The 19,308-nt window shown below is 39.1% G+C and overlaps 1 protein-coding gene across 3 annotated transcripts in view; it reads right to left on the bottom strand.

The window, feature by feature from the left end:
- Positions 1–15,844, bottom strand: part of ezrb (ezrin b) — a 37,246-nt gene extending 21,402 nt beyond the window's left edge. For 2 of the 3 annotated variants that reach the window (XM_079643501.1, XM_079643503.1), the window contains exons 1-2: positions 13,936–14,107; positions 6,724–6,807 (exon numbers count right to left, since the gene is read on the bottom strand). In XM_079643501.1, coding sequence (XP_079499627.1) covers positions 6,724–6,807; positions 13,936–13,947 — 96 coding nt within the window. In that variant the 5' untranslated portion in view covers positions 13,948–14,107. Of the gene's footprint in view, positions 1–6,723; positions 6,808–13,935; positions 14,108–15,687 lie in introns of those variants that run through there. The other variant, XM_079643502.1, reaches the window with a different exon arrangement.
- Between the last annotated feature and the right edge of the window lie 3,464 nt (positions 15,845–19,308).

Raw genomic sequence — 19,308 nt, 5'->3', positions numbered from 1 at the left:
ATTGTCTCATGGATTGTTACCACCGTCACTGCGGGTGTTCTCAGACCTCTGTGTTGTTTGCTTTGTTTGGACTCATTTGATATAATTGTTGCATTTACTCCTTGATTGCCGTTTAGGAGTTGTAAACAAATCCATGGGCAAACAAGCATGCTGTCCTCTCATTGGTTAGAAATATTACAGTGGAATTCACCTCAAAACGTTCCTCCTCTCCCTTTTTGTCATTGCATTTATGTAGTTAATACACAATCACATATTAAATAAACTAAATATCCAGTTCTAGCCGGCTATAGACTTTGACTAAAACAAGGTCTTGATGTCGAGAGATTGAGATTGAACATACATGACATTACGTTAGACGCTTTTATCCAAAGCAACTTACATACTCAATACTGTGGGCAATCCCCACAGGAGCAATTTGAGGTGAAGTGTCTTGCCCAGGGACACAACGACATGCTGACTGCAGTGGGGTTTGAACCTGTGACCCCCCGATCCGAACTCCAACGCACAACCCACTGCGCCACATGCTTGAGATCTTATCAAGACGGATCCTCAGAAGGCAAATCAGATAAGACTACGCTTATTTATCAAAGTCAGCTGTTTTTTTTTTATCCATCATTTCAATTATTATATTCAAATTGCTTGATTCATCCGGCCAAAATCTAAAATCCCAATTATATTTGGTTTTATTTCATTAATGTGAAGGAGTATTAACAATTCTATGTGAAATAGTCCCAGATTGGAGGCCTTGGTTTAAGATGAAGAGTTACATAAAGCTAAGCTAGTGAGCCAACATCTGGAAAACCAAACCAACACGACACGAGCACAAATGTAACTTTGGGTAATACCGAGTTACGGTAAGATGTGTTAATAAAACTGCTACATTAAGACTCTTTTCTGTACTTGAAGTAACACTTAGCTCACATCTCTTTCTGTTGCAATATGCCGCAGCACACAAGCCAACGAGGGCTGGTCTTCAACAGAGTGGCTCTATTGTTTGACCGCTGAGTGATACTGTATGAGGAGGGCGTGCTGCATGACCAGCATCCTGTCTCTGACTCAAGGAACAGACCGAGAGGGAGGCGGGGGCGCGGGGGGGGGGGGAACTGCTGCTCATTATTAATGTCTGAAGGACAGATTATGAGCCTGGTTTAATTTCAACCGCAATGGAAACACTTTTTAAGATCAGCAAGATTTGAAGACTTTTGCAGCCCTTTTCTGACTGTGCAGCCGAGGCAAAAAGTCAAAAACTTACTTCTGAGATAATCACTTCACAGAAGGAGTTACTATTTTCCACTGGGTTTCAGAGGAAAAACCTCAACGACCAGAGGCTCTTTATGGCCTTCAGAGAGGCAGAGCCATTTTTCCGACAGCAGCAGCATCATCATCTCATGTGTTTGTGAGTGTGCTGTTAAGTGCGACAATATCTGAGCCGGGCCCTTTTTGAACAAATCACTGCTAAATTCCCCACCCAGTCACCAGGTGAGGTGTTAGGCTGCCTGGAAACAGTATGAATCAACTAAATGGCACTCAAGCCAAGCAAATTCCCAATGGCAAAATCCATCAAGGGTTAAAACTCAAATCAAACTGCCCCTGCTTTTAGTGGCCAATGCACGGCAGGCTGACCTGTGGGAGTGAAAATGAATGGCTTTGATTTAGGGGACTTTTCTGATGGGTTGTTTTTTGTGCGACAACAACAAGCACTTGAGGGGGGGGGGGGGGGGGGGTGAAACGAGAGAGCACTTCAGGCTGCATCTCACCTGTAATGAACTCATAAGGACTCAGAAAACAACCAGCCCTATTCATGGGGGTTTCGCTTCGGGGTCTACAGAGTGATACGTAGAAAAACAGAGTGGGCTACCATTCAGATAAATGAAGCATTTCTGACAAGGAGGTAACTATTTAACCTTTAGCAACATTACAGTTCATTTCACAAATAGATAAACTAGTTTTTAATAACATGCTGTACATGGCATGAGCAAAGGCTGGCAAAGGATACTGAAAATAGTACAGATCATTAGAGGAGGAGTACATCTGAATGTGGGGACGCAGGTTTAGTAAACTATCGCAGCAGACTTGCGATTGACTTGACTTTAATGTGTTGCTATGACGGGCTGATGCTAAAAGCTACTAACAACTGAGATATGCATTCAAAGTAAGATTAATTACCCAGAAAACCCAAATAAAAAAGGTGGGTTTCAGCAGGGTCACGTCAAGTTAAAGACAAATAAAGAAATGTATCATATCACATAAGAAACTATTGAATCAGTATCAATGATTGCGAGTATGATCGTCAGATATACAGAATAAGGAACGATAAAGCCTAAAGTGTATAAAGAATACACCATATGTGAATCGGAGCTTGCAAACTAACCAAAGTTCAAAGCGTGAGATCCGTCTGGCAACTTTTAGAAATATATACTAAAGGTTAGAATAATTAACGGAAGGTATGAAGGTTAGTCACTTTATTGCAAACTGTGCTTTGATGTAAAGTAGAAAACAAGTACCGGCACATTTTCCGAATGTTGACATATACTTGGTACCGCAGAATTAGTTCTTGTGACATACTGAAATCTAGGTGCAAAACTCAGTCTATAAGCTCCTATAAGCAAAAGCAGAAGTCTAATTCATTCTGGCAATCATTCTAAAATCAGTGTAAACTCAGTTAAACACATATAGTCATAACAAAGCATCTAAACCTCTCTCTACCCGCTTCTCCAGACATGGCTTCAGGTTGGAGTAGCACCAGCTGCAGTGCCACATAGGAAGAGTGTGCATGACTTCAGTCTGCAGCGTTACAGCGATCTGAAAGAGTGAGAGTTTTGTCCTCCTGGTTTATGGGCGCTCGGGCTCTGTGGTGAAAGTGAGGAATGCCACTGGGCTGAAGGAGCAGTATTCACTACATCCTCTGGGCTTAATAACGTGGAGTACTCCAGCGACTCAGGACAGGAGCCAGCACAAAGATGAAGGAGTGGTTTCGAGGGGGCAGCTGGCCCAAAGGAAAAGCGTGTATTACTGTCTGACCACACATTATTGCGTCTGAACAGTAAAAAAGGAGTTTGAAAAAGATTGTAATATTCAAAAGTAGTTCTGCTCCACTACTCCAGCACAGAATGATGCAATATGTTCCCTCTTTGGTTGAACAGGCAGATTTTGAATGTGCTTTGACAAGTGGGGTTGGGTGAGAACTAGTTTCATATTTTGCTTCTGGCACCTGTCAAGCACATTATTCAGTGCTTGTTTTCAGATGTCAGCCATCGACCCTTTTCCTGTTGTGAACGGATCTAAACCGGTCTGAGGCCTGTAACCACATTCACTTCGGAGAGATCACCAAAATAGACGGGACAGAACTAACCAGAACATCGACTGTAAACGACACCTGTAATGGCGGCTGAAGTCAAAATGAAACCAGCAGCAGTGGAGTGTCTTATGGAAGTGAAACTGTGCGAGGGTGTGTAGGGGAGTGGCAGGAGTTGAGCAGCATCACAGGGACGAGGGTTATGATCAGACCACACAGGCCTCTGGAAATGAGCTCAGTGAAGTTACTCAGCATTTCCACTGAAGCTGTCAAAAAAGTGTGCTCGCGTCTTTGCAGCTGATGACTGCCAACGCAACCGTTTAAAACTAAATCAGGATGCTGACAGACACGACCGAAAAATGTCAGCTGAATTCAAAATGCAGACATTGAACAGCTGCTCAGATTTCATATATCAATCTTTAATTGAACTGGGAAATCTAAAACCAGTCTGAAAAGTGAAGCCGATGCTAAAGTGCTTTTCACTTCCAGGAGGAGGCGACTCCACTAGAGGCAAAATGAATGAAGTCACGTTGTCTTAAAGTCTACGAAACAATTTCTCACTTGACTTATTACACCATAAAACATTTTTGACCCAAATGCTTGCTTCACGTTATCCTCAATATATGATGACGGTCATTTTGTAAATTGTGGCTTTATCTTGAATAAAATGTAGCAGCACACTTGTGATTGACAGGTCATTACCCTGGCGTTATTTGGTCTGTGCGCTCTCCATGTTTCCATTTCTAATATGCTTTTAGTTGAATGTCAAATGTGGGTTGTCTAAAAGTGTCTTTAGGTTGCAAAAAACAAGATGGCGGAGGCCAAAATGTCAAACTGAAGGCTTCCAAACCCTTGTCCAAAACGTTGAATATTATTTAAAATATACCGTAGCAAAGGAAAAAGAAATCCAAGGCACAGAGAAACATAAGTAACTTATTCAAGTAATGAAAGATTAATGCAATTCATCTACTAAAACAAGAACAACTTCACAGAATGAAATAAAACATTTAATCTGAACTAAGGATTGAATTGGAGAAAGCTTTAGATTGTTTTGTATTTGTTATTCCATGTTCTCATCAGGTGGGAAGTTTCCCTTGCCCCTAATTAGTCAATTGTATCTTGTTTGAACTCAAATAGAGCACTGAACTGTCCATGGCACCATCACAGGGAGAGAGTGATCATCTGTGGCACGCCCTACTGAGAGCCATTCTAACAAGTAGGCGGGGGAATTCACCATCCTCTATAAATAGGGAGATGTCAAAGGCGAAATCTGGGTCTTCCTCTGCTACTCCTTTCTAAAAACTAATCAGCAGCTTTAACTGTCAACAAAACTAAGTATCCATAGTGCTGATCTGTTCAAAACTAAGTATCCATAGTACTGATCTGTTCAAAAACTAAGTATCCATAGTGCTGATCTGTTCAAAAACTAAGTATCCATAGTGCTGATCTGTTCAAAAACTAAGTATCCATAGTGCTGATCTGTTCAAAACTAACCAAAGGGCATCCACTCACACCAGTGGCATCAATATCACATACATTACAAACCATTTTGAACGGAGATGTTTCTATTTATGGGATATTGTTCATGGCTATATTCAGATGTTTTCACCTGAAATGTTTCCGACACAAAGGCTGAATCCCTTGACATGCAGGCACAATACACATAGTTGGCTACACTTGCTATTGAAAAACGAGTTGTACAGGAAGTGGCTTAAACAATGCGTTTCCTCCCCCGATGCTGTCATACAGCCTCAGAGGAGCTCACGCTAATTACATGTCATACATTTGGCGAAGGAGCTTGACAATACGATTTTTACAAGGAAACGAGCAAACTGAAATTCCTCAATTGAAGTATTGACGAGCTGATTGACAGGAGCCACACTTTTAGATATTACATAACCACATCCTCAACACACACCTAATCAAAGAGCGTACTATCGGTTTGAGCTACGGCTGCTCAATTAATCTTATTTTAATCGCAAATACGATTTTGGCTTGCAACGATTATGAAAACAACATAATTGAAATAAAACTATTATTTATTTTATTTTTAATACATTTTTGTATTGGTTTTTCAGTTGAATTATACTTAAAGTTCAGGGTAATCAACTGTTAAAAACATACTGTTCACATTTTTTTTTTCAATAAATGGATGTTTTCAAAGTAAATTAATAATCGTTTTTAATAATCGTGATATCAATTATTGACCCAAATAATCGAGATTATGATTTTAGCCATAATCGAGCAGCCCTAGTTTGAGCTCAAATGAGAGTGGGATAATTGGTAGAGAAATAAAAAATAAGCAAGTTAAAAAAACACTTCTATTCTACAATATCAAACATATTTCAACCTTTGATTTGATAACTTTATATAATGTGGTATATGAGTGACCTTGCCTAAAAAAGGTGACGGGTACCATTTATAATTGTTTTTATTTCCATTATATTGTGGCCACACCTTTTACTCTGCACTGCTTTCATTCAATAATGCCATTCATATTGAGTTAAATAAATGTCTGAAGTTATCTTTGTTCACTTTTGTTAAGCTGCAATTTTTCATTACAGGAGGAAGCCATTTATAATAACCCCTGAACCTCAATGTGAACAAAGAGACTGATAAGGACACTTGAAGCAGAAAGCTCCTGTAATCTCTGTCTGTAGGAGATGACTGTTCAGACCTGGATGTAATGAATGGAAAGAGCTTTGGAGGGATGATAACGAGAGCAGACGCTTGCTCCTTTCCTAAAACAACCAACATTAGTTAAAGGGGGTGATAGATACCGCTCTAATGTGTGTGCGTTAACTACTTAGCTGGTGCAAGATATTGGTCAGCTTAGATTAGCATAAGGACTTGGTACAAAATCCACTTTCAACCAGCACCTCCTAATTTCACTGGTTCACACAATACACTTTGTTTGAATAACCTACAGAAAACTATTCCTTCATTTCATTTTGAAAATAATCCTCTCTTCCATAATAATATCCTGCATTATATTTGTTACTGGAAATTTGTATTTCCACTTGTATATTTTCCACATGTATAAATATTGTTTATTTTTTGTTTTATATTCTTAAACTTTTTAAATGTTTAACGCTATTTTATTTCTGAAATATTTTGGACTGTTTATTTCTTGTGTCTTAATTTCTCTTATGTACATTGCCTTGTGTTTTTTATGCTGCTGCAATGCAAACATTTCACAAACTGGGATCAATAAAGTATCTATCTATCTATCCATCTATCCATCAACCCATACCACTGGAACTGAATGGGCTTACTTGTATTGATATTCTTTATAACAAATGTATCCATTCAAAAACTGTTGGAATAAACGTTTTTTTTTTTTTTTTTTTTTAAAACATATTGATAACATATTTATAAGTCAACACTGTGGCTTGAAGACGGTCAACACAGAGCTGGTGGGACTGTACCTGGTCGAACAGCTGCTTGCCGGTGGTGCTGGGCTGGATGGCAAACTCCAGCTCAGCGTCCATGGTGGTGACGCGAACATTGAGCTGTGGAGAAACATGAGAAAGAGAGAGTTGAGAAGCTGACCCAGAGCAACAGAGAGGTTCTCACAGGTAAAGGGCCCATACGAGGTAAACCAGAATACAGAACACTGCTGGTGTGTGTGTGTGTGTGTGTGTGTGTGTGTGTGTGTGTGTGTGTGTGTGTGTGTGTGTGTGTGTGTGTGTGTGTGTGTGTGTGTGTGTGTGTGTGTGTGTGTGTGTGTGTGTGTGTGTGTGTGTGTGTGTGTGTGTGTGTGTGTGTGTGTGTGTGTGTGTGTGTTGTAAGGGGGTGTATTTGCACAGTAAACACACAGGGCTCTGTGTTTATCTCTGCTTTCTCAGAGTCAGACGGGCCCATTGAAGGGAATTCTGCTGCCAATTCTGAGGGGTTCTTAGTACGAATATTCAGTGCTAACTTTTAAATGTGAAAGAACATACAAGTTTTAAGAAGCGGCCACCTCCCATTGTAATTACTGAACAAAGAACAGCTACTTTAGATGTTATTCTGGATGACTAAACTGAAGAGAGGAGGGATAAAATCAGTCAGCTACTTCACTCCCATTCACAGTAAAATCTCTCTCAGTTCTCTAGTTAATGTTTGATCCGAGTGGCCTGCGCATACACAAAGAGGAGGTCCATCTAACTGAAACCTGCTTCAAGAGGAGAGAATTGAATATCCACTTACTCGGACACACCCCGGTGATTAATGCCCAATTGAAAACCATTACAAAAAGCATGAGTGAATAATGACAACTGACGTCAGGTGTGTGCCATGATGGAGGTTAACAGCATGCTGCTTTGTAAGTTTGATTCGTTAGTAATCAGCAAATGGCATCTGCATTGCACACAAAGGCCATGCAACAGTGTACAAATATTTACAATAGCTGCTTTGAAGTAATGCACATACTGACTCTCTTCTCTGTGGGGGTAATGTCAAATGTGTCTGGTATTTGCGGGGGTTATGAAAAGACCCTCAAAGTATTGACTGAACTTATTAATGCTCAGTGAAAATGACACAAAGAGGCTGTTGGACACAGGGTGAAGAGAGAGCAGTCGCACTAACAGAGACCTCCAGTGACATCTTTCATCTCCAGCCCATTGTGAGCGGGCGCTGGACAAATTCAATGACGCCCACTGGAAACGGGATGTCTGAGCAGCGGCGGTGACTCGTCTGGTGATTCAGAGCTCCACTGACTCCGATGAAGCTACACAGGATGAGCAACTAACTGACAGGCTTAAATCCTGCAGAGCGGGCAAATCCAATCAGCGTTGGATGGAAAGAGCGTCAGTACAGTGGTGTCCAGGATACTGGAAGAACAGGGTAGTCTAGACAGCGGATTTTCAAGGAAGCTTTATTATTTTTCGTCCGTGTGTCTGCTGCTTTCAAGCACAATTAGCACGATGGCTTGGGATCAAAAAAAATCTGTGGCCGAGCTTCATCCACAAAAACTCCACATAAGAGTTTGTAGCTATGAATAAAGTATGAATACATATATTAAGGATCTGTCAGCATGTGTTGCTTTAGAAACACTTACATACATAAAAGGAAAGCTGGCAGTTTTTGAAAATATCTTCATGGAGTTTTTGAAAAATAATGCTGGTAATGATCAATGAAGCTAAAGACCGGGGCGTGGAGGGGGGCAACGGGAATAAGATTACAAAGTGTAGGAGCCCACGTCATATTCTTTCAGGTGTATACTGACCTGTGTTCATTTACATGCCTATTCATTTGATTGTACACTGTATCTGCCACCTAGACTGACCGTTTTATGTATGTGTAATGTTCGTATAGTTGAACACTTCAATACAAATATTGTAAAAAGGAAAAAAAGCCACAAGTCACGGCTTATAAACACAGGAAAGAGGGGAAGCACTGCATTTAGTTTACACGGCCAAACAAAGATCTCCTTTCAGCTGCAGAGCACCAACAGCCCCACGCGTCCATCATCTACACTCTAGGGGAGCCAGATTACCAAAAACGACCACGGAATTGCAGCAGAAGTGATCAGAAACTGCCCTAATAAGCGATATTTTCGAACTTGCCTTGTTTATAAAAGGATTATATGATCTGGTAGCAGCGGCTCTCACACATATGGGGTGCTTCTCTCAACATCAGTCTATATACAACCGTTACAGTTGGAGAACCTAGAATAACACACCCTAACCGTCAGACAGTGGAACATGTGAATATGTGGAGCAGAAGAGCCAGCAGAAACCACTGAGTGAGTGATATCTGATCGCAAAGTAAGTCCGTCAACGGTAACTCACAATAAACTGAGGCCATTCAGAGCGGTAAAGAAAACATGACACATAGGCTAAAAATATAACGGGCAAGGACCCAGAGTTCCACAATGAGCAACTTGGTCAGAGGAAAGTATAGACGCTCATATTAACCGTGTAAACCCCTGCTCCACGAGACATAACAGATACAACTTTTTAAGCTACGGAAGCAGTGGTTCCCAAAACAAAGCTATACACATGTTCACACTCTTGGTGCCGGGTATAACACTGTGGTAGCACAAGAAACAATAACAAGTAAAACAAGCTTGATGGAAACACAACGGTTCTTAATTCTTTCATCGAGAAACACGTATTCTGAAAGTGTTTTGCTAAATAAGCTTATTCGCCAATAGTCAGACCTAAAGATTGATACCGGTCTATTTGGTCAATACTGTATGTCGCAGACACAGAAGCTGTTTAGCTGAGCTTAGCATAAAGGCTAACTTGTCTCTGTAAATTCGTAAGAAGAATCCACCTACAAGGACATTTAAAGCCCATCTTTATCTCTGGTTTCTTTTGTGCAAAGATGACACTTCGTCCTGTAAGGAGGGATTATATGTAATGTGTCAGATAGTAAGCTTTAGAGCTCACCTTCGGACAAAGCTAGGGCTGTTTCCCAAGGTTTACAGTTTTTTTAGCTGAAGCTAAGCTAACGGTCTCGTGGCAATAGCAACGTATTCATCATGGAGACATGTTTGTGAGTGGAATCAATCTTTATAATGCTAGAAAAACAAGATCACAGAATCCCATTCAAAAGATAATAATGTTAACCCTTTTGCCTTAAATATCAACGTCTGACATTACATTGTAATATTATATCCAATATCTACAGCCCTGAGGTCATCCACTAAACAACTACAGAGGTAACGTTGAGCTCACGGCTAGAGCTGATACCATCAATCGATTCCCGACTCAATGCACTGCTAAAGGCACTGTTCTGTAAATGAATCAAGTCATTCCTCAAGAATGTCAAATATTCTCTAGATCCAGCTCGGCCTTCACATGTGAACCTAACCTGTAAACCATTCCTTCAGACGTCTCAATGGGGAGGTTAAGGAGCTTCTCCGGGTCACGTTAAAGAAATGAGGCGGTGAAAAAGTGTGAATAGGTTGCACTGTATTGTTCAGTGAAGACCATTCAATATGTAACCCTATGCATAGTTTGCATGGCTTTGCGTGCCTCTTGCAATCAGAGTCACCATGGGGACTCGTCTGAAATGGCCTGAGAGTAATATAACCATTAACGACGGCTGTTATTGAGAGGGAACGGGCTGATTGTGTCCTTCATTTAGGTCTTAGGAAGTGACATATCGTGGAAGTGTACTTCCGCAGGAGAATGAGAGCTCAAGGACTCGTAAGCACTTTTGGATTTGTGAATCAGGTCTCCAGGGCGTTCCAGACATGATTGAGTTATAAATGATTTAAAAAAAGGAACAGATACTAACAATAGGGAATGGACGTGAAAAAGGAAACACCCATCCATGTTGATTATGACCGCGCCTTCTATGTTTGTGTGACTGGGCTGTGACCGCGAGGAAACAGGATTCTGGGAGAGCCAAGGAGCGCGATCATTTACTTCTGACAATGTGTCATTCAGATAAGTGAAACCTGAGTCACGCAGGCAGAAATACAGGAGCCTCAACTGCTCCTCAACACTGGTCAAACGTCTTGCCGCTGGCCCGCTCTCATAAATGTTACCCTTATTCAAAAAATGTTGGAATGTTTGATTTCATGCCAGGTATCTGAGCTGTAATAATCAGACTGCCGGGAGGTTTCTGTGCCAGTCTGCTTCAAACGTAAGGCACTTTCATTCTGTTTGATATTTGCTTTTCATAGCCTACAGCTTCTTGACAAACTAATACAAAAAATACCGTCATCTGGTAATAACCTTTTACTGGTTTTCATTTGATGTACGGCAAACATTATGACCATGAAATGAATACAGATAGTCTTGGAAGCTAAAAAGTACATTTATGTATTTAACATCTCCATTTCACAAATGTATATTTAATGTTTGAAATGATACTATAGATATGGGTAGGGAATTAACATAAGGCTTCAATTTGAATAATTGTTCAACTTATTGGATAATCAATTTATCTCTTTTGGGGGTTTTTTAAACCAAAATGCCAAACAAATTAAGAATGTGCTTATTTTTTTTGTAATAAAAAGACAGTCAATTTAATATCTTTGAACAAATCAAGTACATTTAAGGCATTGCTGTGCGCTTGGAGAAATTGCAAATGCAAAATATATTCAAACAATGTAAAGATTAAACGATTAATGGAGTCATCGAGGAAATGATCAGCAGATTAAGTCAATATTAAAGTACTCCCAAAATGCGGCTCCAAAGTACCACGTGTATCTGACTGTAGTTTAGGGTTTCTTTTCACCATCATGGCACCATCCCCTGCCTCCCACACTAACATGTTTCAGCTACAGCCTGGAGCCACTGAAGCTGGTTAGACTAGTAATCCAATTTAACACTTCTCACAGAACTCAAAATATGAACCCGTATGTATAACCAGGCTCAAAGTGAAACTCAGCATTTGCTGGATTACTTTGAGAGGAAGGTGGAAACAGGTGGAAACCAGATCAAAAGGAGCAACTTTCATTAAAACAGACTTAGTGTCCTATTGATATTAAGTTGCAAAAGCTGCTTCAGTCATGAGGTCACATATTGAACACTCAGTAAACCAGAGGGTAAGATTTAAAAAGCATGGCCTGTAGTCTTCTCTGGATATCATGGAAAGGGAAACGGTGTTGAAAAAGACGGCTATTTTGTGGTAGCTGGACCCGGCCGCTATCAGACAGTAATGATGTCATTTCCACGGCAATGCTCATGACAACCATGAGGCCTTTTCTAAACAAACCGACAGCACACTTTATGACACTGACCGGTGCTTGAGTTTATGTCACCACAAAGATGCTGCTTCTTTCTGTGATGGTCTGAGCCGTGTTCAAGCAGCTGTTTATGCTTCTGGTTTTAGTTTTTTCACTAACATGTCTCCCATTATAATTCTCTCTGACATGTTTTACTGAGCAACTGTCTGTTTAAGCATCTTAAAACTTAAAGGGGCCCTATAAAGATCATTTTCAGGTTTCATTATAAGATGTTGTGCCTCTACTGTGACATGTTTACAATCTGTAATGTTCAAAGAGTCCATTTTTGTCTCATTCTGCAGCACCTCTTTTCACCCTGTCTGAAACCAGAGCCCAGTCTGCTCTGATTGGTTAGCTGGCCGGCTCTGCTGCGATTGGTCAACCGCTTAGAGATGTCCCGCCCCTTAGCCCATCATGTACAATGTGTTGGAGCGCTAGCCAATAGAAGCCTGAGTGTGACATAGTGATGTCACTTTGTTATGGAGGTAAACAAAGGAGTCCAATGGAGCGTGTACATGCACACAAACCTATGTAACACACTAGAGGAAAGCAAACCCCCAAAAAGCATAATCTCTTGTATTCTAGTTTTTAAATAAAAGGATAGAGATTTTTACTTTAAGGCAGTAAGTTTTATTCATATCCAACTATAACACATTTGTCTCATATTTTCCTCAATACTGTGGAACACATAGGCTGTTATTCTAGAAATGTCCACACAGCGAGCTGACTGAGTGACATGCTGCACGTGCGACAGAAAGTATGTCACAATCCCAGGGGTGGGGCAAAACGAGTCCGGAATAATTGAGGGCCAAAAACCTGTTCAAATAAAACAGTTTCTTCAAATAACATTTCCTTTTGTCTTGCTTTTGTATAAAGATGAAATGTTTTTCCAAGTTTCCAAGATTTCAAGTTGACTATGTGAACCCAACATTTAAGTGAGGAGCAACCTCAAATGTCAGCCTAGAAAATAACTTCAAGAGACGAAGGGAGAACCCGGTATTCATCACGAACTCCTGAGGATATAAACATGACATTTTCCACCCCCGCTGTTTATCATGTTGTACATCATTACAGAGAATGAGGTCAAAGATACAGATCCTGTGATTATGATCGCCTACAGTGTTTAACATTGAAACAGTGCTTAACTGTCCATGTCTAGATTATAAATTTCACAATCACTGTTCCTAGCACAAGTGGATGATGTGCACTGAAACATATGGGACACCCCCAGGATATAACAAGCATGTGATACGTTTCTAAGACAAATAATGCACATGAAGACCAGGAAAAATGACATGTTTCTGGTTTTCATTTAGCCCCAATAAATATTCATGTTAAATGTAAAACCTGTACTTTGTTTCTGGCTTTAGACTTTAAAAGCAGTGACAAGTTAAATACATGACAAATCTTTCACAGTGATTATTACTCAGCGTGAAACTACTCTGACAGCATCACTTTTACATCTGTCACTCCTAGGAAGTGATTTATGATATATTTTCCCCCAAATAAGACAAAAGGTTTATAACCAAACATAGGCTTTGACCTTTCAGACCTGAACAAATGAATCCTGATTCAATGACTCACTAATTTCAAACTAACTAGAATATTCTTCATCAGTATCAATATTTTGCCATTGATTGACTGTTTCACATTACCAAAACCTAAGTTGTCGTACAATAAATTAAATTAGTCAGAGGGAGAAATACTCAGAAGTACAAGAGTAGAGGAATACTCTGTTACAAGTAAAAGTACAGAAGTATTAGCATCAAAATATATACTTAAAGTACCAAAAGTAGCCTAAAAGTACTCATACAATTGTCCAATTTCTAAATATATTACATTTTACAAATCCTACCGCAAACAGAATATTTTAGGAAAGTTTCATCACATGTCAAGTTTCAGTTAAGCACATAAAAAGGCAGCGATGCGAAGAGCATTGAGTGAAACATCAATAATGAAAAGTGTAACTCACCGCTTTAGGCATTTTTCTGTCTTTTTCCTCGCTCTGTTAAATAAAAAAGTGTTTCCAAAAGATAGACCAGAGCTCCGTGTGCCTTCCTGAAAAGAGAGAAAGAAGAGAAACGAGTTTGAGTCTCTTCGGCGATACTTAAACCCTGCTGAGAGCGGCACTCCTGCGGCGACAGTCATCAGATGAATCACCGACAGCCGCCAGCACAACACCGGAAGCGCACCCGACTGAACTTCAAAATAAGAGCTGCTAACTTCTGATAAATCTCTAATTCTTTCACTTTACAAATTCTGAGATTATTTGTTCAATTTTGACTACATTAAACTTGATCCAATACTATTTTTGTATTCCAACCATAAACATTGTTTTACTTGATCAGGACTTTGAAATCACTTTCTTAGAAATCCACTTTTTTAGAATAGTTTTTATGTGATTTTATGTTTTATAACTTGTAGTTGTTTTACTTTCTGTGATTTATTATGTGTTCAGTGGCTGTTTTTTTAAAATAATTTCAGCAGCTTGCACGCAATGTATGCTGGTACATGTAGGGAACTGCTTGTCGATCAATATAAAATGCATTAGGGAATTAACTACTTGAAGTGATTTAATTTAACATGAACACTGATTGGACATCCACACAAAAATTAGAAATGTTACCTTTAACAACTTCAACGCTATAAAATAAATATGGTCAGGTACTTCAAATACCAGAACTATAGGGCTAAAAGGGTGTTTCAAATATTTATTCATATCTCAATTATCTCTTCATTAAATCCTTTGATCATGAACTGTGCCACATTGTAAAAACATACAATAACAAGAGACACATTTTCAAAGTCCTTTCCAAAACTAAGATTGACTTAATATCACATTTAATGTGCATTGACATACACATTAAACAATATTTGTGTGATTGTTTGCAGTCATTTAAGACTTATTCTATATATCAAACATCATCTAATTCATAGTGTTAATTCCAGCCCAACACTTTATTCTGAAATATAACACCGGAAGTGCTGGTGTTGTGTTCTACCTTGACAATGTTGAATCATCTACGTCTAGGCAGGTTAAATGTGGTACTCAAAGTGCCTCACCCACTAGCTATGATAAAGTTATTTCCCCACCCTGCCCGCTTTTAATCCTTTAATTTGACGCTTAAGGTTGTTAAAAAACCCACAACCCAATTCTCCGAGAGTCACACCTCAGTTTCGAGTACAACAATTGCATTAAGAGTCAAAAATAAACAACGTTCCTCCACGAAAGATAACATTAACGGTAGGGGCTTCTGTCCTAGTCACAAATAACCTTTTGAGGTGGTAATAATGCCCATAGATATAATAATGTGATGATTTTCAGGGCATTTTTCCACGGTAAGGTGACGTCTATGTTGTGGGTTAACAGCGTTCACACCCACAGCGACAGGGAAACGAGTAATTCCAGCTCTTTGATCTGCATAGACATATGTTTGACAATAAAAAAACAAATCGTAAAACTGTTCACAGATTCATTGTATTTAATGTCAGACTGTAATAGTTATATTGCTCTTTGTGTGGGAGTTTCCTCAACGATGCAGTCATCCTCACTCTAATCCTACAGACACCTGTTGTGAGATTTAGGCTACAGTACGTCTTTGTGCAGAGCCAGCGGAAAGTGCGCCGGGAAAAAAGTGTGTGTTGATTGTATTTGTGCACAGCTTTTGCCTCGCTTTTCTGCATGCTGCAGTCAGGAAAAGATATGGGATATCCAAAGTCTTACCGGAGCTGGTGAGGTATGGAGAGGAGATGATTGTCCAAGCTCACAGGCTGATTTCCCCTTCCTCAGTGCAACCCGGCGCAATATGGCGCATGGCGCTCATCATCCTGCTGCGGTTCCTGCTGCCACCGGCAGGCTGAGGAGCTCCGGTACCTGAGGGGGACCTGTAGGGGGCTCTGAGGGGCTCCCCCAAATAACACACAGTTTCATATGGTTAAAGGGACTTTTTAACAGAGGTGTAAGAATATATCTTACTTAAGTATAGTGTAAAAATACTCAATTACAAGTAAAGATCCTGCATTCAAAATGTACAAAAGTATTAGCATTCAAATATACTTAAAGACAAGTACCAAAACTAAAAGTAGGCCTACTCATTATGTATACTGGCTATTTTTGAAAAAATACATATTATATTGCTCCAGTCTAATTTTTGACAGTCTTAATTTTGCAGCTGCAAGGTGGATTTTATCTTTAATTGTTATACTCCTAGGTCTACTCAATTAAAGTATGAATACCTCCAAAATCTACTCAAGTATACAGTACTTGACTAAATGTAGCCTACTTAATTACTTTCCACCCCTGCTTTTTAACAGGGATTTTCCCCGTATAGTGCAGGGGATTTTGTAGATTTAAATTATAGATCATAAATCAGTCAGTTATTTTTGGGGTCCTGCTGTCATGGAAACTGAAAAGATTTCATCATTAAAATCGCAAAGATTACAACCTAAATTGTGAACCCTGTACTGTGTGAAAACATAAGAAAAACCGGCAATAAAGTGTCTGGCTCTCTTAGGCCGTAAATGTGCACTCTTAATTGTGAAATTGTTTTTTTACATCAATAATAATTACAAGATCCATGCATTCCCTCATTATAACGTTAATGACCAACATATGTGCCAATCATATCAATCATATACTTTTACTGTGTATTTATGAATCCCATACTAACTGCTACACTGCTATATTACAATTTATGTTTCCTTTCTTATTAGTTTTTTAAGCCTTTCTATCATTGTTTGAACCAAGTTTATTTTCTTTAAACATATTTTCAAACTCTTCAGAGATATATTGCAGATTAGTATGTCCTTTTCCTCCAAGTCATATCATATACAGTATTATATGTGTGTATGAATCACTGAGTTAAACTAGAATTCTTGACAGGATCAGGGAGTCTACTCTGCTCAGTAAGAAACATGGCTCTTATCTGTGTAAGTCAAGATAGCTGAGATGACTACATTAATAAGAAAACAATTATGTGAGTAATAACTATAAATACCATCTATGACTGTGGATAAATAAATGAAAACCTCGTGTGTCTGCTATGTATAGATGGGGGTGTCACCTGTCCTGCACGCTGATGCATGACGGCTCAAACTTTTTTTAGTTGAGCACATGAGGGAAGCGCGCGTCTGAGAGAGTGACGTCATTAGTGTGCCGCCCAATCAGGTGACGGGATTAAAATAGAGCCGTATATATCAGAGGTTGGACCTACTTCTCACCATAATACGAAACCGGAGAGATGTGAAAGTCCTGCCTACCACTTTGTACTACTTAACCGGCCATTGTCAACATAACCCCTCCTTAGGTACTTTTGGAGCTTATTGAATAAGAACTACAAAAGTACCCAATGTCACTATATGAATTTAAAAGAGAGGAAGGGAGAAGAGAAAAACAAGGAAGCAGAAGGAAGGGAAACCAAACTGATTTGAACAAGTGTGTTTTCTGTTCACCTGTGCTTTAAGATGATTAGTTTTAAAACATTTAAGGGATGTTATAGTGTTTAGTCAAAGTTAACTCTATTGTCTTTTTTTATTTAGGACTGGTATGGTTTATATGCTGTGTTAATTTTAAGGAGTGTTGTTCTTTTTGTTGTTTTTTCACACAATATTCCAGCACTGATTAGTAGTACATTTTGATGACAACTTACTTGTTTACCCAAAATGTAGTGGACAAGAAGTTGTGATGGGTTCCTCCAATATTTAATTCTTTTTTGTTCCTTTTCCTGTTCTACATTTTTGACATGGTATGTTAGCTATGCTGTAAGGAATGTTACACTGCTTTGGACTGGTGACACGTGTTTAGATAAAAAAAGAAAAATGATATTGTTCTGTGTGTAGTTCTTTCACATAACTAAGACAGAAGTGTAGAAAATAGGTTTAGTTTGTTTGTTTTTGCTGGTGAGCTAAATATAGCTGAATAAGCAGTCTTTCTGAGCAATGCAAAACAGTGCTGATTTGCCTGTTACGGCACCAGAATGAGCCGCTGTTTGCAGAGTGATGCCAGATGCAAAATACATACAATTCACAGGAAGGCACTTTGAATGGTTTACTAAAACTGTGGAGTTCCTTTTTTTAACCCGTCCCTCTCCTCCATCTTACAAAGCTGAAGCAGAAAACAACAGGAACATTGTTGTGTTTAGGGACTTCAGATCTTCCATTTGCAGCAACATGTAAATGTATAGGAAATCCCTGCAAGCAATGCTAACCAAATATTTTCATACCACTTTGTTTTGCAACAGCTGAAGCTCTACACTGCTGTAACATGTCATGTTTAGTATAACATAAATGAGTGTGTTCATCCTGAGTCCTGCATCTTGAGTCCTGGATTTCGAGTCTTGGCTGAACCTGTCTCTGCGGTCCTGCCTGACTCTCATCATACTTATTCCCTGATGGCTCCCACAGGATTGTTGACATTTAAAAAAAGCTTTTGATTAAACTTTTGTTTATTTTGTTTGTTTTTATTATGCCTCCTTTAGCACCTTGGGATTGCTGTGAGCAATGAAAGGTGCTTTATAAATCGAATTTATTATTATTATTATTATTATTATCCTCGTGGATCTTCTTATTACAGACACATGCATTTCCAAACATTTCTGTCTACCTACGCTGTAAAATGTATTATCTCTTTGATTTACACACGGCATCTATTGCACGTCTGTCCGTCCCGGGAGAGGGATCCCTCCTCTGTTGCTCTCCCTGAGGTTTCTCCCATGTTCCCCTTTAAACTGTGGGGTTTTCTCTGAAATGTTTCCTTGTACGATGTGAGGGTCTAAGGACAGAGGGTGTCGTATTGTCATACTGATATTTTGTACAAACTGTGAAGTCCACTGAGACAAATGTAACATTTGTGATATTGGGCTATATATATATTATATATAATAAACATTGATTGATGATTGATTGATTGATTCTCTGTAAGAATGACAATATGTTTCCACCTGCCTGGCCACAGCATTAACACACAGATAACATTGTCAAGAAAAACAATTATTTTGCACCTGACATTAGTGTTACTGATGATTTAGAACAACCTTTTGGATTACAAAATATTCAACTCCTGAAACAAGTTACCCGCTAAGAACCAACTAAATTATTTTTTGTATAGTTATTTTTCAAAAATAACCCAACTTCAAACACTGATGGTCAACGCTTAAAGAAAAGTTTAAAAATATCTTCTTGCCGTACAGAAATTATTTGATTTATACTGTAATATGCAGCAATAAGTCCAAAGATTTTTTAAAACAATAATAAAATACAGCATTGGGATTTTCCACTATTTCACAACAACGTCCCTACTACAACTACAATTATAATTTTAAGATTGTTAACAAATGCCTCGTGGAAG

The sequence above is a fragment of the Notothenia rossii genome (assembly GCF_949606895.1).
Source record: "Notothenia rossii genome assembly, chromosome: 8".
Classification (NCBI taxonomy): Eukaryota; Metazoa; Chordata; class Actinopteri; order Perciformes; family Nototheniidae; genus Notothenia; species Notothenia rossii.
Note: the sequence above shows the minus strand (reverse complement) of the source record. Positions and strands in the feature narration are given on the sequence as shown.